This window comes from Lygodium microphyllum, chromosome 27 (assembly GCF_053477565.2).
Source record: "Lygodium microphyllum isolate KBCC chromosome 27, Lygodium_microphyllum_v1.1.10, whole genome shotgun sequence".
NCBI classification, from domain to species: domain Eukaryota; kingdom Viridiplantae; phylum Streptophyta; class Polypodiopsida; order Schizaeales; family Lygodiaceae; genus Lygodium; species Lygodium microphyllum.
In genome coordinates, this window is record NC_141161.1 from 126999638 (window position 1) to 127027169 (window position 27532).

A 27532-nucleotide genomic window follows, 5' to 3' on the forward strand; every position below is an offset into this window, starting at 1 on the left:
AGGCAACTCACAGATATGAACGAGACTTGCATTTGATGTCTCTATGGAGAAAATGTGGGCCTTGGTAGACCAGTCAGACAAGCCCTTTGGAGTTGAGAACGTTGTCGACTAAGATGGCTGAGTGGTGGCAGTATGAGTTTGACCTTTAAACTGCCCCTTACGATCACCCCACCTCCCCTATTGGAGGTTGCCCGTCGACTGAGGGGCGGGGGTTTGAGATTTACGTTTTGGTGCTATGCCTCTTGCCTTTGATTGACACTCGTCATCAAAATGGACAACCTTTTGACAATGTTGACAATATCTATTCTTTTTAGGTACATTCTGCCACCCGGGTTTGAGTTGTGACTGGGAATTTCCTTGTGAATCCCTAGACTGATTTTATTTTTGAGTGGAAGCTTAATTTTGTTTACCCTTCCCTTGTTGCCCCTTCTAAGAATGAGCAACAAGAGCCCCCTTTGAGGTAGTATTTATATGAAATTGATCGAACAATCATGCATAACGCAACAACTGACATTCAAATTCATAGAAAGTAGGCATGGTAGGCTTGGAAACTATACTTTTCACAAAATTGAAGAATTTCCTGGGCAGTTTGTTTAGAAACAGTGTGACCTGATCGTTAGAGGATTTGGGAGTCCCCGTAGTGGAGAATTCGGCAACAAGATGGTGATACTCAGCCAACTTGACTTTCAAGCCATCCCGATCAGAGATTTTTAAATTTTGAAGCTCATGGTCAAGATTTATACGACAAGTCCTATCTCGAGCCGCATAGCAGTCAGTCAAGTGTGTCCATTGCTCTGACAATCGGTCAAAATGTTGAAGCTAAGAATGAAACTCAGGCAATAAACCCTGCATTAGCTTGATAATAGCGGAGATATTCCTAGCTTTCCATGAGTGGAAGACCTTGTATGGAACAAGTGCGAGATCGGGTTGGGGTTCCAACCCCTGCACAAGATTCCATAGGTTATGTGAGTCAAGGATATGTCTCATTAGATTCGACCAAGTGGTAAAGTTTAACCCGTTTAAATGAGTCTTGTCATTGAATGCATGCTTGGTTGAAGATGAGGTAGAACCACGAGGTGTCGAGAAAGTGGGGTAAGATGAATGGGGAGAGTAAGAGGGTGGTAGTGGAGTTGGTTGATATGAAGGAGGAAGGGGAAGAGGTGGGTAAGCAGAATTAGGTTGTGAATGTCCAGTGAGTGTCGATTGTGGCGGAGGCACTGGAACATGAATATTTCCATAAGGTGTCGATGGAGGTGGAGGCACTGGGACATGGAAGCCCTGTCCAAAGTTCTCGGCTGGGGCACTACAGAATGACGAGAAGGTCCACTAGATAATGCCATGGAAGCAAGCTGTGGTATCAACTGATCCACACTTAGGAGAGACTGACAAGGATATCCAGGCTGCAATGATCCCGAAAGTATGTGAGAAGAAGGTGGAACACCACTCGGCTGAGGCAAGGATGAGGTCGTGAAAAGTGTGCCTATGTTTCCATAACCCCCCGGTGTGATGTGCGGTACAATATGAGATGTGTGAAATGGGAATGTGAATGAAAGTGGAGAAGCAGCGGAAGAAGATGGTGAGATGGGTGGGTTTTGAATTTGTGGAGTGAAATGTGAAGATGCATTTTGTTCAGTTTTTCCATTTAATGATTGAAAATGAAAAGATGATCATGAAGATGCATCATGTAATGAAGGAATAGGAACACCAAATTCATTCTGATTTTGAGAACTAAATTGAAAAGAAGGAAGGGTAGAAGAAAAAGTACCTGGCTTTTTCTTATAATCCCCACAATGTGTGTTAACATACAAGAACTGGTCCTCAAGAGAATCTTTTCCGTAGTCAATAGACTGTACTCTTTCTTCCTCATGATTTCTACTAGTATATTGCAAAGCAGAAGAGGTAAAAGACGAAGGAACAAAGGATGGATCTAAAGTACCTTGCACTGGAGTGGACGGAAGAGGATGAAAGAATGGAACATACTCCGGATCTCTTTCTCCAAAAGGGGGACCCATCCCTAATGGAGGTCTTGACGGTCCCACAATATCATTAGATTTATTCGCAACACGTGAAGAGAGAAATTCATGCATACCTTCATCGAGTAGCTTCTCTTGAAGAGCAATCCTTCGATCGAGCTCCTCAATCTACTTTCATCTATAAGCCATGATCACATGATATTCTTCAGTGGACAGCTTGTATACCTTTTCTTCTGTGTGGTCAAAAGTGTCTTCCACCATGTTGGAACTTTGTGGTGCAAGCTGATTTGCCCACACTTGCTTGGTTCTCGGCATAGTTGGTTCTGGAGATTGAATTTGTGTTGTTGTGTTTGAAGTCATTTGAACCTACTGTTGTTTTTACTTCTGCAAAGAGCTTTCAGATCAAAAACCTAGGTTTCTCAGAGAGTACCAAGCTTTGATACCATGTAAAGAAATACCCTAACACAGAAACACAAATAACAATTCTACGACAAAGCACAGACTGATAAAAGAACACAGTTAGGGTTAGGGTGACTTAGAGACAATGAACACAGTGAATAAATGAAATGATATGACTATTGAATATACAATGCTCATGCAGTGAACACACTATGCAATGAATGAATATTGAACCTCGAACTCCTGTATCTCAAGGATCAGGGTAGGGATAATGAGTTGGAGAGTGTGTCGTACTCTGAACGGACCCCGAATCGCAGCAAGGCAGCCTCTGGATGTCGAACACCAGCAAACGCAGCCAAGGAAGGCTGGATCTGATGCAGATGGCAGTGCAAGAGAGAGAAAGACTAAAAACGCAGGAAAAACCAGCAGCAGCAATCAGTATGCTGAAATCAGCTCGGAACAGTGTGTGGTAGGTTGGAAACAGGCACCAGATTGTTATAGACAGCAATGGCCAGCTTGGACCGTGATGTCCTCCGCATTCGGGGTGTGGGCAGCAGGCTGAAATACTTGAAATCTGCAAAAACGAGATTATTTTCTGAATGGAGAGTGATCAGCAATAGTCGCTCTACTGTAAACAGCTGTAAACTGCGGGTGGAAGGCCTGGAAACAGGCGTCAGACTATAGATGACAGCAAGGGACAGTTGAGATTGTGATGTCCTCCGTGAAAGGGGTGTGGGCAGCAAGTTGAAAACACCTGAAACTTGCCAAAACGAGATGAGGGCTGAATGGAAGGCAGCATACTTATTTGTAGAAATTTTGAGCCCTCCCAAGTGGGTTTGTGCTTATGGGATACAGACACTCTCTAGGAATGCATTTCTTTTAAATAAACAAGGTTTCTTCATTAATTAAGCATGTTTTGGGGCTGTTTTAGTAAGGCTAATGCATTTTTAGCTCAACAGGATGACTAGGGCTTCCCATGATGATTGGCAGAGGTTGCAAACAATGGGCTAGGGGGGCAGGGTGAGGGCGAAGGCAGACAGAGGGCACAAGCCTGTCAAGTTGGGGGCGGGGGCGATGAATCAAGTTGAGGGTGGCATGAAGTGGGGGCAGGTCAAGAGTATTGTTAAAAGCGGAGGTGGAGTAGACTGGTGGAAGGATTGAGGGCAAGGGTGGGTGGCCTAGGGGCGGGGCGAACTGGTACTGTGTGGGTACTTGGCAGGGCAGGTACTGGGAAGGGCGGGAGTGCAGAGGGCGGGGTAGGTGGATAGGGACAGGGTGGATCAAGCGCAAGTGGGCAGGGACAGGGCGGGGTAGGGGCGAGGGAGAGGTGGACAGGGCAAGGTGAAAGCAATGCAAGAACAATCAGAAGCGGGGCTGGGGACAGTCAGGAGCGGGGCAGGGTGAGGCGGATGCATTGAGGGTGAGGGTGGAACAAGACAGCAGGATGGGGGCAGGAGTTAGGACACACAGAGAGAGAGAGAGAGAGAGAGAGAGAGAGAGAGAGAGTGTGTGTGTGTGTGTGTGTGTTTGTATGTGTGTTCGCGTGCATGTGCGCACTGCAGTGAGGCATCGTTTGCTCTCTGCAGCACCATCTGCATATTCCTTGCCCTGCCCTGTGCACCTGCCTTCGAGTAGGCAGGAGAGGTTGAATGATGGACAGCAGCTGAATACCTAGGTATCACACCATGCCAGAGCTGAACATGGCCTTCACAGACCAGGTGCTGGATGCCTGAGGGCCTGATTCGGATGATGAAGAGTGGGAAGAAATGGTTCAAACAGAGTCCATAGTAACTGCAAATGTTGCTCTATGCTCAGCTTCACAACTGAAGTAGCAAAAACAGTTTGCTTCTTAGGGAACCAAGAAATAAGAGAAGTTTCCAAAGTAAAACAATTGCCGTTGTGGGAAACACGGTTGTCTGAGAAACTGGCCCTCAGTGTCTATATATCTTTGCATGTGAGATTAAGCTGAATGTGAGTCATAGTGATAGACACTCCTAGCTTGGCAATGGGTGACATTCGTGGAAGTTGACTTATTTCTATTGGAACAGTTAAGTTGTGCACATTTGAGTCTTGAGATCAAGTTGAATGTCAGTGATGGTGAGAGACAATCCTAGCTTGGGTAGTGGGGGACATTGGCAGTTCTGGTGATAGGTGCACGTGGGATACCTAGGACAAATCTTGGTCAAAGACAACAAATAGCCCTTTGTAAATGGACTTTGGTGTTATGAGGGTTAGAGAATTACATCATCTAACGTCTTAGACTAAGATATGGAAAATTTCAACACTTTTAGGTTCAAAGAGGTTAGGAACTTAAAATTGGGCCGGGGAGTGGCCAAAGTTTGGGAAAGGCTTTGAAATTGCGTGTAATTGAATTAATATTGGCTGGAAATTCAGTTTAGAGGCTGAGAATGCATGGGCAGGTTTGCCACTTAGCACATAGGGAGAGAAAAGCAGTATGTATGAAATGTATCTTGTAACCTTATGAAACAGGTTTTCTTGGTATCTCACTTGTGATATGCTCATGGAGCTGCTTAGACATGTTTTTCTTCACCCTTGAGGCTACCATAGCTCGTTCTTTAGGATACAGAATGGCACCCCCCGGAAAGAGTTACTCCCCCATCTTGCCTTCTTTTGCCCATACCAAATAGACCCCCTGAGAGGCCTCATATCTATGTATGCTCCAGCCATGCTATTGATCCCATGTGTTTGTTTGTTCAACTTAGAGTAGCATACTTAGTCACACTTTGCTTTACAAACAAACTAAAACATATATGCCAAAACACAATTGTTTCATATTTTGTACTAAGAAACTTTTTTTTCACTTTGTCAAAAGCAGGTTGTTATTATGTAAAACATATCGATCCATTATTGCTTAAGCTAAGATGTATCTACTATGGGGGATAATTATTTTCCCTGTTTCTCCTTTTTTTTTGGGGGGGTGTTCTATGTGTGACAGCCAACGACTTCTCTTACAAAAATGGGAGCAATGTGGGCAACCAAAAATTGTAACCATCTGCAAAAACCAGCAAGAGATGTAAGCTATCATTCATATCATCCTGCCTAAGCCATCTTTTAAATTGCACCAACCTAAATCTTTTGGTGTATGTGGATCTTTCATACTTTTAGGAATGATTTAAGAGCAAAGGCAGAAAGAGCTGGCCTTCCAACTTTCACTGTTTCAGATGCGGGACGCACACAGGTCTACAGTACAGATCCATGGAAGGCTCATGTCTAGAAATCTTAGCATCTGTAGTGTATCTTAATGTTAGTTTACAACCATTTTGAATACATTTTGACATGAGGCTAATTAATTGATTGCTTTTGCTGGAATCACCAGGTTGCAGCAGGTTCAAAAACTGTGCTTGTTATAGGGCCAGGTAATTTTCTGTTCACACCCACTTAGATCGTATGTGTTGTCTTCTACATTGAGATTCACTCATCTGTCAAGCTAGCTAATTTCAATGTGTATGCTAGTATCATCATCTTCTGTGGTAAAGAACAGAAGGAAAGCAAAGAGAGCATTAAAAAGGATGTGTGCTAAATATATGAAGCCATTGAAGAACCAAGCTCATGAGCATCATTTAAATTTGGGGGTGATAATGTGACTTAGTTCTTGGATTTCCGAGGGTCTTGGTGTAGAAACTTGGTCACAAGTGGTAGATTTGGTAGTTATGTGAGCAATTATATGCTCTGTTAGCCCTCAGACGAACAAGGTGAAAAATCTAGATTTATCTAAAGAGGAAGACAGGGCCAAGGTAAAGTGAAATAGAAGACGAAGGCGCGTCAAGAAGAATCTGGAAACACAAGAAGTGCAGAAAAGTCGTGAATCAAGGAGAAAGGTGCATAAGAAAAAGCGTATGTCAATATATCTGTAAAAGAGCGCAGGACGCACCATGATTTATTTTAAGAGCGCTGGGCTCTCACCCGTGCAATTTGTAAAGGTAGATGGGCGGTCGAAAGGAAGCTAGGAAGATAGGAGGACAATGGGAAAAATGACCTAGTTCACGGCCGATCATGAAAAAAAGGAGATAAGGGGATAACCGTCGAAAAGGGATTTAGGGTTTTGTATATAAAGTTGAAAAGTGAATGAGAAGCTCATTCTTGTGTGTGGCTAAAAGCATCTCTCCACAATAGGATTTCTGCTGTTGTATAACAGGCTGAAACAGGGAAAAGAAGGGCAACAAAATGAAATTTTGGATTAAATGTTGGTAAGAGGAGTAAGACTAAGGTGAGTGCAGATTTGGGCAGGGCAATAAGAGGCCAAGAGTGGCAAGGAAGGTCTTATTTTGCATTTGAAAGGTTAAGGAGAGCTTTGAGAGAGAGAGAGAGAGCGAGCTTGCAGGTCCAGGTCTACATTAGATCGATCGGAGTGTATCGGGATTTTCAGTGACATTCAAGTATGGAATTCCCTTGGCCCACACCCCTTTTTGATTCTTGGAAGTTCTGGTAGTCACTAGCGATATCTATTTTAGATTTTTTAAGCAAATAAGTTATCAACACGCGTTTCAGCTGGCGAAATCGGACGCCCCCCACAGTGTCGGAGTCCTAGAATCGGACCAAGCGACCTGTTCGATTCCCAGAGTCGGACCAAGCGACTTGTCCGATTTCTAGAATCAGACCACTCAGACAGATCTACCCGGTCCTATCGGACATCTTGTCCGATTTTGAAAATCGGATAACCCATAATTGGACACACAACCCGTCCGATCGGATGCTCGACCCATCTGATCGTGACACTCGGACCATCCAGAATCGAACACTTCAAATCGGACACCTGTCAAATCGGATGTCCAATTACCAGAATCAGACGCACGAAAATCGAACACAGAAAATTGGACCAATTGTCCAATCGGACATCCAACCGTCCAATCGGACAACCTTCCCCAACTGAACCGCCCATCCAGTCGGACCCCATTTGTCCAGTTGGACGCGCACAACAATTGGATCTCTCTATAGTCAGACCGATGATAGGACTTGGACCCAACTACTAATCGCACCACTCTTCGGAATGGGATCCAATCCAATCGGACTGTCCGACTCTGAAAGTCGGACCACCCAGAATCGAATAGTCTGATTTTGGGAATTGGACCAACAAACCAGAACAAGAAAATACAGACTCAGAGACTGTATAGAGCCAAAAGCACATCATAGATCTATTATTGAGCTGAAATCTAGAGCAAGTAGTTCAAAACATGGCTATGAATGGTTCTTCAAATCGCACATGGTGTTTAGTGTAATGGCCTTGCGAGCCGGGGGGGATTGCCCTCCTCGGACCCCCGCAAAGGGAGCTTTGCCCCTTCGCACTCCTCCGAGTGGGCTGAAGAGAAAACACGTGCATCGACATGTCCTTCAAATTAGATCCTAGTGTAGTAAGGGCTGTGCACAAGTATAGATCCTGACTTGCAAAACAGCAACCAAAAGCCCATATCTGAACAAAGACAAATAGAGATCCTAGAACCTCAACGGGACAATCTTGCCAACAAGGGCAAAAAGGCCATACCACAAATACATGTATAGGTTGCGTCCGGTTTGCATCTAGTCAAAACAGAATGCAACAACATCAAGCTACTGTGAAGATGGCTAGACATGACAGTCCTAACGATAGATGCACCTTGAACAACACTGCACAGACGACCCAAGATATCAGTAGAGAATTCAAATCTAGCTGTGTAGTTGGGGACTCAGAGGCATGTATCAGAAGGCTTGAATTTATGAGCCAAGACCCGGAAGATAAAGACGTAGTACTACTTGCTTATCTTAGGGTCAAACTTACCACAAAAAGAGAGTACACTATTGATGCTCTCATTGATGAAGGAGCTGAGTTTAATATCAGACCTATGAAGCATGGACCCTACTAGGCCAACCAGAGCTCACACTGACTAATATAACTCTTAGTCTTTACGGGGGACACTCACAAACACTTATAGGGAAGTACGAAATCCTTGTAACTATTGAAATGGAAAGCTTGCCTATCCTATTTCATATTTCTCCAAATAGTACTAATTGTGGAAAGAAAACCCTCCCAGGAAGACCCTTTAAAAGAGTGACAAAGTACCTCATCGAACCTCGAGGGAAAGACAAGAAATGTGTTGACATACGAGGCAAGCCTACTAATGAGAGCAAGAACTTACTGGAAGAGTTGATAAAAGTATAGGTTGAACAGAGAGAACCAGTGAGTGAGGCTATGCTTGAAATAAGAAAGTCAAGAGACAATGCCAAGGATAGGCTTTGGACTTATAAATATCATAGAAGACCACAAAAGAAGCCCAAGCCTTATAGACGAAGGTATAGATGGAGAGCCAACACAACGCCGCGATGGATATCCAAAGCATTGTTACATGCTCAAGGGTATTACACAAGTAACCGATGGATTTGGGTGCCAAAACCCCTTGCTAAACCACCTCTGTCAACTGGAGGCTAGAACGTATCAAGAGTGAAGAAGCGCATGAGAAAATCTAAATGAAAAAACAAGTCTCGAGTCAAAAACATTGGAGTGACTGAGCCCCTCACGATTGAAATCAAGAAACCAAACGGGACTATTCGAAGGGTAGATCCTCAACCTAGCGTGCCTAACAAGTGGATGTTAGGTGTAATCGTCGAGTGTGCACAAAGGCCACTAGTGCCCAAGGAGCCTTTGACTTTCCAAGAGGATAATGAGCACCACAGGCACAATGTTGCTCATGAAAAGGCCAATTGCTCAGTAAAGCAAATGGTGGAATTGTCTGATAGCCACGAGCAAATCTTTCGACCAGTGCCAAGTCCACCTAGGAGTCCCAAATCTCCTACATCCTCTTTCTCTAAATGGACACAAGAAGCATAACAGCAGTTGTCAAGTACACTTGCTCAGTCCCAATCTCTATCTCCATCTGAGCTTCCAATGTCAAAGATGCGGGACATGACACCACCCTTAGCTCTAAGCGTAAGGATATGCTTGTGCAATCCACTGACTAGCTCAACTGATGCTCGATCTGCACAAGTGAATGCTCAAAGGGCAACAGAAGACACGATCACTTCCGATGTGCCTAAAGACTTGACACCGCAATCCACCAACAGTAGCTAGTCCATTGAACAAGCCGCTACTACTTCCAATCAGGAATCACAGCAGTCATAGCCTCTGGCCGTGATGACGCCCCTTGCGGAATGTGTCCTTAGAGATTCACCTATGCAAGAGATGTCGCAACCAACATCCTTGACACCTCTAGTACTTCTGAAGCACCTAAAACTTAGGATCGAGGAGAAATCTCTTGAAGATTTGGCCAAGGAGATGACGCACCTGACCAATGAACTAGAGATGAAGTGCCCGATGAAGCTTGATCACAAGCTGAGAGCCATCATGCGTGCATACATCCATGTGGACATTGGAAGGCCAACATCACAGCATGCAAAGCTCATAGCTGAACCCCTGACTTGGGATGAGCAATAACATGTTTGGTCCCGCTATGTAGCTGTCGTTGAAAAAGTCATAAAGGACATTCCAAAGGCCATAACTAGGGAATTGCGCTTGATACCCTCACTCTATATTGCCCAATGTGAGACAAATAAAAAAAAGCTCGAAGCAATCAAATGAAAAGGAAAAGGACAAGGCAACTTTGTGCAGAAATGGTACTTTAACCATAGTTTGGCAACCAAAATTGGCCACTGACTAATGACACTCACTGAGAAAATGAAAGCCCTTTGGACATCAAGACATAATCCCACGTACGTTGCCCTGACCTCGTTAAGAGTGTTGGCAATGGTCCATGAGGTCCAGCTTTCTACCACTGTCAAAAAACATTCCTTGTACGATAAACTGCTTCTAGAAGAAGATCTATATGTGGCTAGCAGGCTAGGAGTAGGGAGCATGATACTTGATGTTAGCGCATATGTCTTTTGCCTCACTCAAGATCCTGCAATCCTAGATCTCTATGCTTCCCATCAATACAACCCTGACTTCTTCAGCCGGTTTCGTCCAAGCTTACATGACAGGAATCCTAAACAGTCCCTTGGTTCTTTACTAGAGTCAACCAAACCTCCTGAGCAAGAGAAAAACAACTCTAAACGTAACACTTGCACTGATAAGAAGCAATGGAGGCATGTTCCAACAATGGGTAAGGACAAGAGCCTAGAGCAAACGCCCTGTGACCCGGAGCAACTGCCAATGCAATCAGATGAGGGGCTAAACGTAGGAGAATTAGTTGAACATCTAGACTTTCCAAAAAGAGAGGGAGTTGTACCCTCATAACCTAGCGAGGTTGTCCAGCAGGCTACAGCCATGTCCCATGAGGATACACCAGAAAAAGAGAATACTGAGGCCCAACCAAGCACATCAACGATTGACCTAGTTCAGGCTCCTAAGTCTTTAAAGGATACCTCAATTGCCCAAGAAAAAGAGGAGAAAATAACAAAAACAACGGCAGTTGCAAGTGGCTGTAGACACCAAGAAGACTGAGACCAAGAGTGCTGAAGTGCTGAGAAATAAAGCATCGAGTCCACCCATGAATGAACCCATTGCTATCTCTCCTAATAACAGTGAAACCTCAGACACACCCGTATGTTTTGATAAGTCAAAGCAACCATTACCATCGACGGTTGCTTGCGATGCTCAATCCAGTAAGCGATTGCAAAACTTACATTAACTAATAAAGAGTGGATATAACACTGCCATAATAGGTTGACGAAACTATACTAGTCACATCCGAGGAGAACCATGACACAATAGGAGCAAAGCCTTAAGAGAAATAGAAAAATCCCGAGGATAAAAGCTATCCTAGCATTGACCAATCTTGCTCATCTAGGCCTGAGCCCCTAGCTATGCTAAAGCCTAGGGAAACTCACAGAACCTTGCATGAGATAGCAATTGAGCAAGCCTTCATAGAACATAGAAGTGTCACAGAGTGCTTGACTAAGTTGGATGCTAAACTCAAATTATTCGCACTTGTCTAAGTCCTTGCAAACATGGGCACATTTCCTAGGGAGCAGCTTGAGGAATACTTACTATATCCTCTATCTTGGAAAGAGCAAGAACATCTTAACGAGCACTATGACAAGCTCCTATATGAATGCATGCAACTCATTCTGACGAGGAAGTCGCCGAACTACCCTTAACTGTGACATTCAACGAAGTGCTTTGTCAACCGAATCTCTTTGAGATAGAGTAGCTAAAGCGACAATCAGAGGGTCGAAGTCAATTTGAAAACCATTGGTTTAAAAACCACGCTACAATGACTAAACTTGGAGCCTTGATTATGAGAGTCTCAGAGGAGCGATTGGCAAGATGGCAGTCTCAAAGAGACCCAACCTATTTGGTGCCAACTTCCTTTCGAGTACTGACTACCATTTGGGGTATGGACTTAGCCGGTACTAGCCAAGAGAACTCTCTGGTTGATAAGATTCTCACTGAGAAGGGACTACATGTTGCGAGTAGACTCGGACAAGGTACCATGCTGCTCGATATTGCAAAATATCTGTTGTTATTGAGTAGGCTGCCACGAGTACTGGATGCGTGTTTTAATCCTCATGAACTGACATGGATTCATAAACGTGTACATAAATAAACAATGAGTTTTGTAACTGTGTATAGATAATACTAGCACACACAAGCAATGATAGTCAAGTATAGGAAGAAAATTTTAGGCTTGACAAGCTGAGCTCCTCAGGTCCATTTCTCACACGCATCTAGAAGTCATGTGACCGTCCCCGCCTCCAGGTGGTGGGCATGCAGCCCTCGTTGCCGCCATTGGAAGCCCTTGCCAACACCTCTGAGAGTGTGGACGGGGCGTTGTCCCCTTCTATAGGCTTTTCCCCTTTTCGGTCTATCCTTCTGGGGACGAGCCCTGCTCCATTTAATCACAGCCAGTCCACACAACTTGGCTTGAGCGAATATCTGCTACCGGTTGGAATCTGTTCCACACTTGAGGCACGACGGGTATCATCATAGGGGCCGTCCCCTCTACAGCAAATACTGCATTCCTTGCCTCACCCTTTCTCGTCATATGCGCATGTTAATCCGCTATTTAATCCCTCTCATACGAGCAGCTCTGTCCTGCCTCAGAATCTAACCCTTGGTTCACATTTTGTAGGTTCCTCAACAGCCACCAGTCATGGAGCACCCCATGCCATTGGCCTGCAAGGAAGCTCTCCTCCGCAGAAGGGAGCACATGGCACAAGCTCCGTTGCTGGAACGCTACGTGCCCACCTTGAAGAGGTATTTGTCGAGACGAGACCCCAAGCGGAAACGCTCGGGACGTAGGCTGAATGTAAGAACTTCTCCCCAAACCAAGAAGAGGAAGGTTCAAAGAAATGCGCGGAGGGTAGCGACCCATGACGTGCCGACCTTCCACACAGACGCTCGGGAACCAAATGCTCGAAAGAGGAAAAATAAGCAAAAATCAAGAATGAAATTGGTGAACTGTTTCAGAGCATTTTTAATACGGCAGTAGCCAGGGACTACACCATTTGGATCCCGGCCAACGCCTCCATTGTCCTTAGTCCGAATCAAGATGTGCAACTCTCCCCGACTACTCATCTGGCCCCTCACATAATGGATTAGGACGAGGATTCGCATGCAGTACCTCAATCGTCTGGTTACCCGGACCCACCCCGCCTCATACAAATAGAACAGTCTCTATTTTATATAAGATGCTTACCAAGTGCTATCTTGCCGTGACTTTTAGTCTTTAGGTGGTTAAAAGGGGCAGATTCCCCAACTGTACAAACATTCCGTACCTACTTCTAATACATTTAACGTCTTTAATAAAAAAAAGAGAGATAATCAAGCACAAGTGATATGCATTGAAGTCAACACCATAGGATTTAGATAAGTGATGTCTTTTTGCGTTGCACTTGCTCATTATAGTTGAAACATGTGATTTGCATGTACTCTCATGAGTTGCCAAGTGGATATAGGACGACACAGGTCTCAGTACAAAAGCATTCAAATGTCCAAGTTACCACAAGACCACCAACCCCACAGAGAGCTATTACAGAAAAAGCAACATAAATATCAAGAACAAAGAGCCATGACGGAAGCCTCATTGCTGGAACAGAAAATCACCCTTGTAGAACGCCTACATTGCATTTGAGCATGGCCCAAAGCATAGTTATTGGCTACTTTCTCTTTCTTGGCCAAACTCTATATTTGGCTCATTGCAGTTGCTACCTCAATTGTACCGATATCTCACATGTTACAAAGAGGTTTGCAAAATCTCAAGTGTGTCTCTCCATCTCAACAACTGTTCCTCTAGCATTGAGGCTAGTAATACAATCATCGTTGTAATATCCATTTTCACAGCCTTTGGATCTTGACATTTCCCAATCCAAATGAAAGGCTGATAGCCTCAACGTATTGCAATGGTTGTATTCATGTTTAAAAAAAAAACACAACAAAAAAAAGGAAGAAAAAGAGAAGGCAAAAGAAAAAGGAAAAAGAGAGAGAAAACAAAAAGAAAAGAAAAGAATCTAAAATAAAATAAAAGAAAGGTACCCACGATCACAATACAACACCTAGGGGTCCTCAAATTAGGTATATCCAGTGACTTTGGTCGGCTTGCTCTGTCTCTAGTCCCCTAGCCCCTTACATATCTCCCACAATTGTTCAAGGCATATCAAGGGCGGGACATACCTAGGAAGCTTCTCGCCTATGGTTAGACCTGTCACCCTGAACTATTTGCACAATTTTCTTTCGCACTTCATCTCAGTAGTACCATTGCAATCAAGAGTGGTAAGCAAGGCACGAAGGACCATGGAAAGTACACCGTACTCTTTGAGTAATATAAGTAACCACTAGCTACCAAAAGCTAAGACGTCAATGAGCGCAATTATGCTACATTGTATTGTTAAAATCGCAAATGATATCTCAAGAAGCCTTCGTGTGTACTTCTTCTCAACCTCAACGACTTTTTCCACCCTCTTAAACCCTTGCTTCATCCACACATTGCTATGAGAAACCAGACCACCAATCTTCTAACTATGCAATATCTGAGTATGCAGGGGCACTCACATACTATCTGAACCACAATCTATACACAGTTTGGGTCCTCAAGTGCAGGACATTACTCTCAGCTTTCATTAAGCTTGACATGTCTCCCAAAATAATCATACTACGTCTTGTGCACACAATAAAAAGACTAGCACTAACCCCTAGGGAGAGACCATATGAGAGGTTCTCAATTGTAGGCATCGACCACTCCAACGAAAGTACCGTCAGCTCTTCATTAACACTCAACTCTAAACTCTTGTCTTTTCTTATCATGCAAGCCTACCAAAGAATCGTCATGTGCAGAATCCCCACAAACCAACACCTGTGCCAGCCATCAGTGGAATTTCCAACAACGAACAACCCTATCCCTAACTCCAACAACCCTACCCCCCGCTACCCAGACCACCAACGTGCCCCCAATGGCCTTTATCCGCACTACCACCAAAACTCTTCCAAGGCAACCATCGATGTCCCTTCCACCCACATCTTCAGTGCATGCCAAAGCTTGCTACGTACGACGGTGAGTGCTATGGGACTGGCACTCGTCTAAGATGGCATAATGTTGACCCTTAGACGAACAAGGTGGAAAATCTAGGTTTATCTAAAGAGGAAGATAGGGCCAGGGTAGAGTGAAACGGAAAACGAAGGTGCGCCAACAAGAATCTAGAAACACAAGAAGTGTAGAAAAGTCCTAAATCAAGAAGAAAGGTGCACAAGAAAAAGCGCATGTCAACACTTCTGTAAAAGAGCGCAAGGCGTACCATGATTTATTTTAAGAGCGCCGAGCTCTCACCCGTGCAATTTGTAAAGGTAGACGGGCGGCATGAAGGAAGCTAGGGAGATAGGAGGACAATGGGAAAACGGGCCTAGGCCACGGTTAGTCATGTAAAAAAGGGGATAAGGGGATGATCGCCCAAAGAGAGTTTAGGGTTTTGTATATAAAGTTGAAAAGTAAATGAGAAGCTCATTCTTGTGTGTGGCCAAAAGTAGCTCTCGTCTTCTTCTTCTTCTTGTTCTTGCTTGCTTGAGCTTGTGCTTGAGAGGGGGAGTGAGTATGTGATGGTGAGGGACCGTGGTGGAGAAGCTCTCCATTTTCTCCTCTCTTCTTCTCTTCTCTTCTCTTCTCTTCTCTTGTCTTGTCTTGGTTGCGGCAATGGAGCTTGGAGCGTGGAGCTTTAGGATGGAGCTCGCTTGAAGCTTGCACTTGGATCGTGGATCTATCGGAGTGCTCGGGAGAGGAGGCAACTCGATCGGGTATGGAGGTAAGCTCACTACACTACCCGTGGGTCTTGGCGGTTGAGCTTGAGCTCGCCTCTACATGCTCTTAAACTTTTATTTGTATGTTTGGTCTTGAATTAATGACATTTAATGGAACCAAAAACTTAACCCAATCTTTGAATGTATTCATTATATAGGTATGGGATTTATCCTTTCTAGATGCTGAAAGTAATAAATCGTATCAACCTTCTCAAGCTGACCCATTGAATTGATAAGCTGTTGTACTCTTAAAGTAAGGTTAGGGCTTTCCAGCTGAAATTTAACAAGCTACCCTTCAAGCTGGTGACTTTGGAGATTATCTGTTCCAACATATATACATTGAACATCCTCAGAAAATGAGAGATATAATGGTTTCCAAAGATTGTGGATTAGCTGCAAAAAACTTACACATAGCCTCATGATCATCCTAGGCTGGGAGAAGAGAGGTGCCTTTGATAAACGAATAATATGAGTGCACCTTCAGGATCAGTTTGAGTGATTGCTCTCATAACTTGAAATTTTCACCACTAAATGCAGATGTAGTGTATGGCTTAGTTACAAACTGTTCTAATAGTATTTTGACCTTGATTTAGCATACAACTCAGCATCAGAGGCTTGGAATGTACTAAGGAGTTAGTAGGAATTTTGACACCTCTAGCTTCAAATTCCGAAACACTAAAGGATCGATAGGCCATGCTTTCACAATTTGTATTTGTATGGAAAATCAAAATCAAATGAGCTTTTACCCTTTTGTTACACATGAGATTTGTGTTCTCGTTGAGCTGATCTTAGGACACCTGCGTTATCTTTTAATAGATGTGTTGCTCCAACCAAACTCCCCACCCAACAATGTCTTCCGCCTGGATTGACACGCAAGCGCGCCTTAAGACCAGAAGTAGGGACCGATCCCTGCCTCTATCTCACGGAGTAAATAAAATAATGTTAAAAGTAGTGCAAGTTATTTCATAAAGTCGGACTAGAGTGACTAGAGTCAAGCTTAACAGGGTCTTCTTTCCCTGCTGATTCTTCCAAGCCTATTCCCTTGGCTGTAGTTTTGTTAGATAGTAGATAGGGACAATGGAAATCTCATTAATCCATTCATGCGCATCACTAATTAGATGACGAGGCATTTGGCTATCTTAAGAGATTCATAGTTACTCCTATCGTTGACCTGTGCTTGTTGAATTTCTTCACTTTGACATTCAGAGCACTGGGTAGAAATCACATTGCGTCAACATCCGCAGGGACCATCACAATGCTTTGTTTTAATTAGACAATTGGATTTCACTTGTCCATATTTCTAAGATGGTTGTTCATTCTCCTTGTTGGGGCAACTCGGACAGACCCTCGACAGCCTCCGAGGTTAAGAAGCAGACCCTTAGACCCAGCCCTCAGAGCCAATCCTTTTCTCAAAGCTATGGATCTGTTTTGCCGACTTTCCTTACCTACATTGTTCTATTGATCAGAGACTGTTCACCTTGGAGAGTTGATGTGGTTATGAGTATGACTGAGCGTGATTGGCATTCGCTCCTCCAGATTTTCACGGGTCGTTGGGGGTGCATTGGACACTGCGAGATATGGGGTACTTTACTAGCCACTGGATCCTATCTCTGGGTGATCCGATTTCAAGGTGGACGGACTGTTAAAAAAGAAAAAGAGAACTCTTTTTGGGGCCCTTGCTAGTGTCTTCGGATTTGGTCATGTTGTTGTCCACAGCCACATCCTGGTTTGAGAATATTAGTCTGATTCCCTTTCGATGAGCGGTGCGCATTGTGTCCTTGACATAGGACTGCCCCATCTTTTAGGATCGACTAACCTATGTCTAATTGCTGTTCACATGGAACCTTTTTCACTTCGGTCTGCAAAGTTCTCATTTGACTATTTACTACTACCACCAAGATCTACATTGGGGGCCGTTTCACTCCGGCTTGCGCTCAACACTGTGCCACGACCCCCATGCCCTCCTACTCAACGAAGCGTCGCACTCGCCCCGATGGCTGGGTATAGGTCACGTGCTTTAGCGCCATTCATTTTCGAGGCTAGTTGATTCCGCATCTGAGTTGTTACACACTTCTTAGTGGATTTCAACTTTCATGACCATCGTCCTGTTGTCTTAATCAATCAATATCCTTTGTGGGATCTAGGTTAGCACGTAGTTCGGCATCGTAACCTAGCTTTTGGTTCGTCCTGGATCGCTAGTTCTGCTTACTAAAAATGGCCCACTTGAAGCTCGCATTCGGCATCGCGGTTCAAGAGAGTTATCTTCAAATTTGTCCATCGAATTTTGATGGACTAGTAATTGCCTTAAACACTAAGGTGGTGCCCCAAGCTTTGATGGTTGAGGAATTTTGTGCACTACTGATAGAGGAGGAGTTGTAGTCGAGTAGCAACAATGGAGATGTTCCATTCTCCGATAATGTGAAAGGCAAAGGTGGTTTATTCTCCAATGGTGACAAAAAGAAGAAGGGTGGTAAGAAAAGGTCTAAAGGAGAGTGCATTTATTGCAAGAAGAAAGGATATGCAATTGCAGATTGTTGTATCAAGAAGGTAGATAAAAGGAATGGCACTCTGAAAAGTAAAGGAAAGGAGACAAGTGATATGGCTGAAGCAAAGTTGGAGTTATTCATGGTGACCATTGAGAAAGCGTGTTCCTTAGCGCAAGATATACCATTGACTCATGGGTATTAGATAGTGCCGACACTTGTCACATGACCAACAAGAAAGGTTTATACAGTTCTATATAGCCTCTAAAAGAATCTCTCACTATGGTAGTTGGGAACAATGCAAAATGCCCTGTTGAGGGCACATGTACTATTTCTTTTGTTGTTGCAAATGGTGAAGTAAAAAAGCTTTCAAATGTGTTGTATGTTCTAGAGATTAAGAGAAATGTGCTATCGGTTGTCTCTATAACTGATCTTGGCCATGAATTGAGGCTCGTCAAGAAAGATGGAGAAATTCTCGTCAATGCTGACAAAGTTGTTGGCAAGGGAGAAAGGAGCAATTTGTATGAGGTAAGTGCTCTTATAGCCACTATTGGAGTGGGCATAAGGACCACCAATGTTCGACATGCTAGGCGTGAAACATGCTTTAAACTAGAGGTGGCAATGCCATGTTGCAGGGTAGAACTAGGTAGGCAGAAGGCTTGGAGACCCAAACATAGTAGTGGCAGCAGAGGAGATGAGTTGGACAGGAGTGATGACTAATCTGAGTGAGGATTGAATGGGGGAGATTGGGAGGAGAGTAAAGAATGCAAACAACATGCCCTACTTATAGTAGATTTGGGAGCATAATGAGATGTTAATGCATCTAATGACTTTGGTCGCTCAAGTCCCCCTCTCAAGCTCAAAAAGGTGCCCTAAGAGGGGGGAGATATTTTCCACCCTTGTACTCAATAGGATACCCAAGTAAGGACAACTATGTGGCGAGGTAGTTTATGAGGAGTGAAACACTTGTAATCCAAGAACTCCACCTGAGAGGAAACTTGTGATGAGGAATGACAATAGACAAGGTGATAGCTGAGGGTGGCTTAATAACTCAATCTTGTAAGAGAAACCACTAGTTCCATATCCATTGTAGCGAGAATGCCAAGGCATGGTCATGTGGATGAAAGTCCAGTAATTGAAAACTCCAAGAAAGATCATCAGTGATAGTATTCGAGCTGAATACCTATGAGACCAGACTTGCCTGTGTATATGCTGAATGTATACATCCAGTGTTCATCTGTCATGAAGATTAAGTCTGTTTTACTCTCAGTTGGAAAGATGTGCCATGAATCTCTAGAGGACATTAGAGTGGACTGTTTTGGGAAGCTTGGACAAGATTTGGAGCATGAGCAAAGTGTGCGTGTAGATTTGAAGCATGAGCAAAGGGCGCCTATGGGACTGGGAACAGCAAGTGAAAAAGCACTCTGTTTGCATGGTTTAGTAAGGGTTTTATGGTGAAAAAACAAGGAATCAACAGGGAGAGAGGCCAGCCTTGATAATAGTGGTCTGATGCATGAAGAATACTACTTCTGTGGACTGAATTGAACAGGGTTTTTATGCAGGCCACTGCTGTTCATAGAGATCTCTCTCTGTTCTATGCCTGAAGATTGTTCTTGGCTGTCCTGAATCAAAGGTTTTTAGGACTGTTTTGATGTATCTTGCTCTATTGCTGCAATAGGATGCAAGATTGATATTTTGGGCTAAAAGAAAAGTATTTTGAGAACCCAAAACAGGGATTTTTATGTTTGTATGGGCTGCATAGGATCTGGACTGTTCTTATGAACGCATGGGCCTATTTTTGAGCTATGGATGCATTGTTTCTTGTCGAAACTCATGTATGGTTATTCAAATGCATATGGGGTGAATATATTTGGGTTTATACTAAGCCATAGCCTCAGATCTTGGTCTACATGCTGTGTATGTGTTTCGCACAAACGTTTATGCCATACTTATAATCTGCAGTTGGGATTCAGCAGATGTTGGTTTCTAATTGTTTCTTATCATCTTCTTCTACAAAATTTCATTTCTCTGAGCTACAAACTCTTCTTATTTAACTCTTTGCGGCTTTCGGCCATCACGCTAAATCCCCTGACAGCGTGCTGATCCATAGCACCACCATTCTAGTGGAATGCCAAGGCATGCTGATTTGTAGCACTAGTGTGAGCAAACCTGATGGGAGGGTGGGAGGGAGAAGAAGGCAATGGTATCTCCTTGACGACTAGTAGAATAAAGAATCTGGATTCTAAGAAAATGTTGCCGCTTCCCACAACGTTTGTTTGTCTTCACGGAGCCTATAAAGAATTCTATTTCTCCTTAAAAAGAAATATTAAGAAGAAAATGTTTTAGAAACATGTGATCAACACAAGGTAGTAGTTGAAAAAAAATAGAAAGGGTAAAAGAATAGCTAAAAAGTGTATATTCCTATGTCTACCATTGGGCCCATTTTTGCAAGAAAATGATAAATTTTAGTACTCCTAGTCAAAACCATCTTTTAAAAAAAACTATCATACTAAAATTCCACGAAAAATACCTTGCTATATATAATATGTATTTTTAAAAGATAATTGTAATCAAATAAAAATTGTTAACATTTTCAAGAGCTCCAAATAGTATTGCTAAGTACTGCTTTGACCAATTTTCATGTCCTTTTGAAAATCCAATTTCACTACACAATGAAATTTCACTTGGAATTGATTTGAAATCCTTTCTTCTAGTATCTAAAAATATTTAGCTCTTGGGGCACCTTAAGTGATACCATGTGGAGAAAGCACAAAAAGACCCTAGCGATGTCCTCAAGTTGCAGAACTTCCTCAATCAGAGAATCAGTTCACTTTGCCCTAGTTATTTTAAAAAAATGAATCATGTAAAATACAGGATGAACTCAGATCTCTAGAGGTAAATCAAGCTCGTAGGATACGCTACTTATCTTTTTGGTAATCTTGAAAGGATTGCAATACCTCGAGGATAACTTATAGCACTTGTTGGTAGTCATTGAATTGGAGTCCTTGGAACTTTAAGGTAAAACCACATGCCCTCCTGGAGCTCTCGAGGATAACGATGTTGGTTAGCATAAAATGTAGCATGATCTTGGGTTTTTTAATGCTTTCCCTTGCAATCGTTAACATATCTTGCATATTGTGTAGAAAGATAACCATGGAGTGCATTTTCAAACCCTTGAGCTTGACGGCAATTAGTGATTTCAGCTCATAACCATATATCAGAGTTACACTAGTACCACCTATGAAAGGGTTCATACTATACGACTTTAGGTATCGTACCTTACGTATTAGCAGCATAAGGTTCCAACTTAATGGATACTTCTTTTCCCGCTCGAACCACACTTTGGGATAAGCTAAATGGTTCTTACACTAATATGATTCTCCCACGAGACTAGGTTATTTGAGATTCAAACAATTTCTCTACCTTATTTTGTCAAAAAGAATTGCAAGATAGATGGTGACACCAGCAAGTGGAGACTATTGCCAAGATGTGAGAAGGCCGAAAACACAAGCAGATTGATGCCACCTGGTGGAGAAGATCAGTCGCTAGCTATCAGATGATGACGCGAGCAAGGTGAAGCCTCCATACGTAGCTTGAAAGGTAACAGGAATAGGGTGCCTAAAGGAGAGGGGAAAGGGTGACCACGAATTGCGGTGCTCCCGTAGGGGTATAGGCAAGAGTGGAGAGAAGAGGGAAGAGTGTCAGAGTGATGGAGGAAGAGGAGTGAAGAATAATTGAAGTGTTAGTAGAATGAATGAAGTGCTTGTCTATTTATAAGCATGAGTTGTCTAGGGTGGTGCACCACTGAGTGGGCCCCACTGACGAGATGACCAAAATGTGGACATCAACCCTTTTTGGGGATGTCCATGCGAAACCCTAAATGAAGTGTGTAAACTAAAGAAGTGATTTTTCCACAGAGGCTTCATCCTCTAACTCATTTTGTCCAAGCTTATAGGGCTCATCTCCTTGGGTTCAAAGGTGTAGCCAATGACTTCATTGCTGAAGTGCACTTGGTTCCTACTTTGGTCATTAGGTTGGGATAGGGTGTGGCCTTGGATCGAAACCAGGGGTTGCTTCATCCTTAGCCACAAGTTTAGCTTGGGGGTTTTTGGAGGCATCCTCATTCTCATCTCTCATCTTGGCTATAGCAGCTTGTCTCCGTTTCTTGGCATTTGGTTTTGCCACCTTGTTCTTCTCCTCTTGTTCTTCCTTCTTTTTCTCTATCTTTTCTTCACCTCCTCGGCCTTGTTTGCCTAGATCTATCTTTTGTTTCTCTTTTTCCTTCTTAAGTCTAGCTTATCTTTTATCTTGTCTTCTTTGGCCTTCATGCCTAGATCTATCTTTTCTTGCTCTTCTTGTCCTAACCTATCTTCTTGCTTCTCATTTTCTGGGCTCTCTAGCTCTCCACACTCTTTGTTCTAAGTTGGCTCCTCTGCCTGTGTTCATTCTTCTTCTGAATTTTTATTCTTCTTGTTTTCCTCTACTAGTTTCTTCTCTTCTTGCTCTATCTTTTCTTTCTTACTCATCTTCTTCCTAGCTAACTCTACTTGCTCTTCTATTTCCTTTTTTTCTTCTTCTCTTTTCTTCTATCTTCTCTATGGCTCCATTGAACAAGTCTTTTTCCTCTTCTTAGTATTATGAACCTTTATGGGACATCAAGTCATAACTTGTCATGAGGCATAAAAATGGCACAATGGAAAGGCATACAAAATGAGGAATCCTTCGCATTCATGATATAGAAAGATACAACATTAAGGCACATTTTAGAACTACACTTGCATAATGCCGCATATATGAGGGTTCACCATTGAGCTTAGGGAATCACATGTAGAAGCACAACCCAAGCAGAGCTTGAGTGACTACTATTCCTTATATAGGTGCATTTGTAGGCATCCTCACAAATGGAATCTTTAAATCTTTTATGAATTGGATGAGAAACGATGACTAAGGCACATCTTGGTTTTAGTTTCTTAACCCCCTTGTCAAATTGTGGAAGGACATTGAGGAAGCCTTTCAAGCTACACGTAAAGAGGACTGTTATACCTAAGAGGCTTGGCATCCTCCTACCCCCATCATGTTTGCACCCTTATATCTCCCTCGAACTTGACTAAGATTGGCTTTTTGAACAATGCAAACACACTCTCACCACCCCATCCTGTCCCCCATGGGTCCATAAGTTCCCTGGAGATTGGCACCTTGCACCACAAGTAGACTGTAGCATTTCCTGGACTGGCCCTCTAATAGCAAGGAGGGGATGTTAGCCACAAACACATGGCTACAAGGAAAAGAGTGCTATCTTAATGTATTAACCATAACCATGAATGGCCTTGTAAACCACTAATCTCGACCTCAAAGGCCTTGTGAATAACAAGCAATAATTGGGTATGAACCACCTTTGAGCAAGGGAGAAGTTGTAACGGGGATGTGTATTTTTTATGGTTAGCTTTGGAATTATTAAGTTGTACACATGTGAGGTGCACATGTGGGCGCAAGAGGATGCCACATCACAATCCGATTCAGCCACCATAATGCCCACTCTCTCTTGGTTCGTCTCACAGCAGAGATTTGAGAACCAGCTCCCCCCCCAAACTGTTGAGAAAAACAAACCCCCTCTCTCTCTCTTCCTATTTTCTTTCTGCCCCCAAGTGGCACCTAACACACAGCTGTAGCAGAGAATCATTTCTATTCCGTTGCAATAACAACTACAGCAGTGAATCGGTCTTCAATTCTCACATGGCACCTAAGACTCAAGCTGCAGCTGTGAGAGTGCGCAATGGAAGAAGGAACACAAACACAAAGAGAAGAAGACAGTAGGAAGATGAAGGAAGAAATAAATATGCACTGACTGAAATAAATACTGAATAACAACAGGACTGATCAGTCCCTGCACACAGCCCGAGGCATCAGTGAGGGCACTAGATTTGGTTGGAAATGATGATGACAGCAGCAGCACTGGAGATAGAGGAGTATGCACATAGTCAGAGGAGCAGCCTGCAAGAGATGATGGCCAAAGTGTGGAGGGATCAACTATAAATAGCTGCAGTTCCCCCAAATCTGGCCAACCTGCAAAAAGGTCGATACCAAGCCCTAGGAGCTTGCTTCAAGCCATAGAAGAACTTCCGTAACTTGTAAACATGGTCCTCTTTCCCCTGCATAAATGGGCCAATGGTGTTGGGCAGCCAAAGCCAAGTTAGCTCGAATAGTGGACATCTGAGTTGTTGGTGTGAAAGTCTCAAAATAATCCAAACTTGCTCACCGAGAGAATTCCTTGGCAACAAGCAGTGCCTTATGCTTGTCCAAGGTTCCATCTGCAAGATAATTGGTCTTGAAGATCCACTTCACACCAATCAACTTCCGCTTCTTCGAACGAGGAACCAACTCCCAAGTTTGGTTCCATTTGATAGAATCAAGCTTAGCCTATATAGCAGTGCGTCAAAGATCTTGTGCACGAGCCTCATCAACTATAGTCGACTCACGGTCCTAGAAATTTTGAGACATAAGGGCATAGTTCCATAGACTAAACTATCTTGTTGGGCCTATAACCTAGATGACTTGCTTGGGCCCAGAAGCGTCTTAGAAAACTAGGTAATCCTTGAATCTTGCATGAGCCGTTAATACCACCGAGCAATGGGGATAGGCTTATCCTGTTGTGAAGGAGACCGAGAAGCCTCTGGTACTTGTAAAGCACGTGTCTTTGGAAGGGACTCCCCCTCACTAAGGGAAGGTGGATTCTCCTCATTCGATGAGGAAGACTCTCCTTCTGACGGCTCAATCCCCCTAGAGGAAACCTAAGGAGACGAGGAAGGGGTAATAATACTCAATGATGTAGTAGATGAAGGAGCCATCAAGGGTGGAAGGGGAGAAGGTGAGGGGGAAAGTGAAGGAGGGAGAGGTGTCGTGGATGAGAAAGGGGTGCCAAGGTATAACTTGGAAGAAAGGGAAGGGGTTGATGGTTTGGGGGGGGGGGAGGGAATTAGTCGAAGACGAAGAATCTTTTGTAACAGAAAAACCATCAATCAAATCTTCGGAGGCCACAACCTCATTGAAGATCACATCCCTACTCACCTCGATCTTTCGAGTTGTCAGGTCCTAGAGCCGATAGCCCTTTGTGGTCGTACAATAACCAATGAAGATAAGCTTCTTTGACTTGGAATCGAGTTTCCTCCGTCTTTTCTTATTGTCCACATGGACATGTACCTCACATCCAAAGATTTGAAAGTGGGAAACTGAAGGCTTCTTCCCAAAGAAGGCCTGGGAGAAAGTCATATCTTGCAATGCTGAAGTAGGTGATCTATTGCGGATATAGACCGCAATAGCCACAGCCTCACCCCATAAGGAATGGAAAAGTCTCTTGTGTGGAATATCGATCAGGTCATCTCAAGGATGGTTTGATTGGCACGGTCCACCACACCATTTTCGGATGGTATGTTTGGATTGGAATATTCCACCTGAATACCTTGATCCATGCAAAACTTCGAAAATAGGTTAGAACAAAACTCGCTGCCATGATTAGCTTGAACACATTCCACCTGCAGAAGCAAGAGTACACTTCGCTTTTGTACTCCAATAAATACGGCCACACGTAATGACAAGAATGTCTTCGTACGATTTAGTACAAAAAAATAGGCACTTTTTGGCCACTCTTCTTCAAGTCTACATTTTTCTTTTTTTCTTTCTTATTTCTCTCTTCCCCAAGCCTCTCTCTCCCTCTCTAGCTTCTCACACCCTCTTTCTCTCAAGCCTCTCATCTCTCTCTCTCTCTCACACACACAATCCTCTCTCTCTCTAGCCTCTCTTTCTCAACCTTCTCTCTCTCAAGTCACTTCTCTTATCTATATGATCATTCATGCATGATGTATCCACTTCCATCTATGTAGTTGTAAGTTGTAGGTAGCAATAACGCATATTGCGCATGCATCATTAGTTTTTGGCATGTTATCCTCAAGTATTTATCTTATATACTCTAATAGCATTGCTATATAGACTTGAAACATCTATTCTATTATCTTTAGTCCAAAATAATGGAGTTAATTTTTTTTTTGTACTAATATCATACCGTACCTTACAAAATCTTAAGGTACCATGTAGTACCGTATTTTATCGCACCATACCGTATCATACCTTTCGTACCTGACAACTATGCATAATGACTAAAGTCATCAATAATCAACATAAGGTACTTGGCCTTCCTAATGTTGAGAAACCACTCTTTCAATCTAGTCACTTCAATTAGGGTTTCATCATGATCAGCCCCAAAAGGGGCTAGGCACCCACATTCTAGGGCGCCATCCTAGAGTGATTAGTGGGTTGCCATCCTAGAGTGATCAGTGGGGCACCACCCTAGATAGACTGGAGCCTATATATAGGCTATTCCTCACTCAGTTCATTTTATATCTTGGTCACTTTTTCTCTTTTGAGCTTTAGGTGCCATCACCCTTTGTGTTTGGAGCATCTTCTACTTGGCGTTACCATCCCTTTGCTTAGCATTAGCACCCTTCTCCTTCAGGATTCACCTTCACTTGCGATTTTCAGCCTAGAGATCTCCTCCATATGTGGCATCACCTTCCCTAGCCAGGCATCAACATCTTTGTGCTTGGCAACACCCCACCTATGGCGTCAATTTTTGCAGCCCTAGGTACTTGCGTTTTTGGGTTGACAGGTCTTCACATATTGCATTTACCCTCCAAGTGGTTGCCCCTTCACCCCGCGATCTCCATCTCATTACGTGTGAGCTCACACAAGCTGTTGGCATCCATGTTTGTAGCCCTGGCCTCATCTCTTGGTGTACGAGGATTGCTCTTGGCTCCCTCAACAACTGGTGATCATCTTCTTTCTCCTTGATGGCATCAGAGGATTGCGCTTCGCTCCTTCAACAATTGTTCTTCACCTACCAGTGAATACCTTGATAGCCCACTACTTGGAGGATTGCGTTTTGCTCCCTTCATTGTGTAAATTTCCCATAGGTGCTAATGCCCGAGTCAGATAGGACAATACAATCATCTATTGAGCTACCGCTCCGCTGTACTAGCTTTTCTTCTCATAGCATGATTCAGTGCATCATCACCATGTTCTTCTTGTGTTTTTGAGTTTGTTTTCTCTCTCAGTGTTTGCCGTATACACTCTGTGTTTCTCCTCGCAAATCCTACTGTCTCTCTGCATTGTCGCATATCAAGGGAGGCTGTGCCCATAGGTCTGCAAAGGTTGGTATGAACCAACTCAAGTGTTGGGATGTAAAGGTCCTTTTTTCACCTCCATGTATTTTACACGTGTATTGTTATGTTGTACATGTGAATGCACCCTTACGGGCCCTAAGTATAAATACATTTTATTCTTTGTGTACCAACACATTGTTGGTACACCCAAATCAGCTCGTACTCTCTCTGACACTCACTCTCGCTTACCTGCTCACTTCTCTGCTGCAAATCTTCACGCTTCCGCTACCCACGCATGCCAACAACTGGTAT

At 43.4% G+C, this 27532-nt stretch overlaps 1 protein-coding gene and 1 pseudogene across 5 annotated transcripts in view; one reads left to right on the forward strand and one right to left on the reverse strand.

The window, feature by feature from the left end:
* LOC148012812 (Peptidyl-tRNA hydrolase II (PTH2) family protein) overlaps positions 1 to 27532 on the forward strand; it is a 99245-nt gene that overhangs the window by 66421 nt on the left and 5292 nt on the right. For all 5 annotated transcript variants that reach the window (XM_087668964.1, XM_087668965.1, XM_087668963.1 and 2 more), the window contains 3 exons: positions 5329 to 5406; positions 5499 to 5571; positions 5710 to 5749. In XM_087668964.1, the coding sequence (XP_087525090.1) occupies positions 5329 to 5406; positions 5499 to 5571; positions 5710 to 5749 (191 nt within the window). The remainder of the gene's footprint in view (positions 1 to 5328; positions 5407 to 5498; positions 5572 to 5709; positions 5750 to 27532) is intronic.
* Positions 16185 to 17044, reverse strand: LOC148012814 (25S ribosomal RNA; annotated as a pseudogene; the record flags this gene model as incomplete).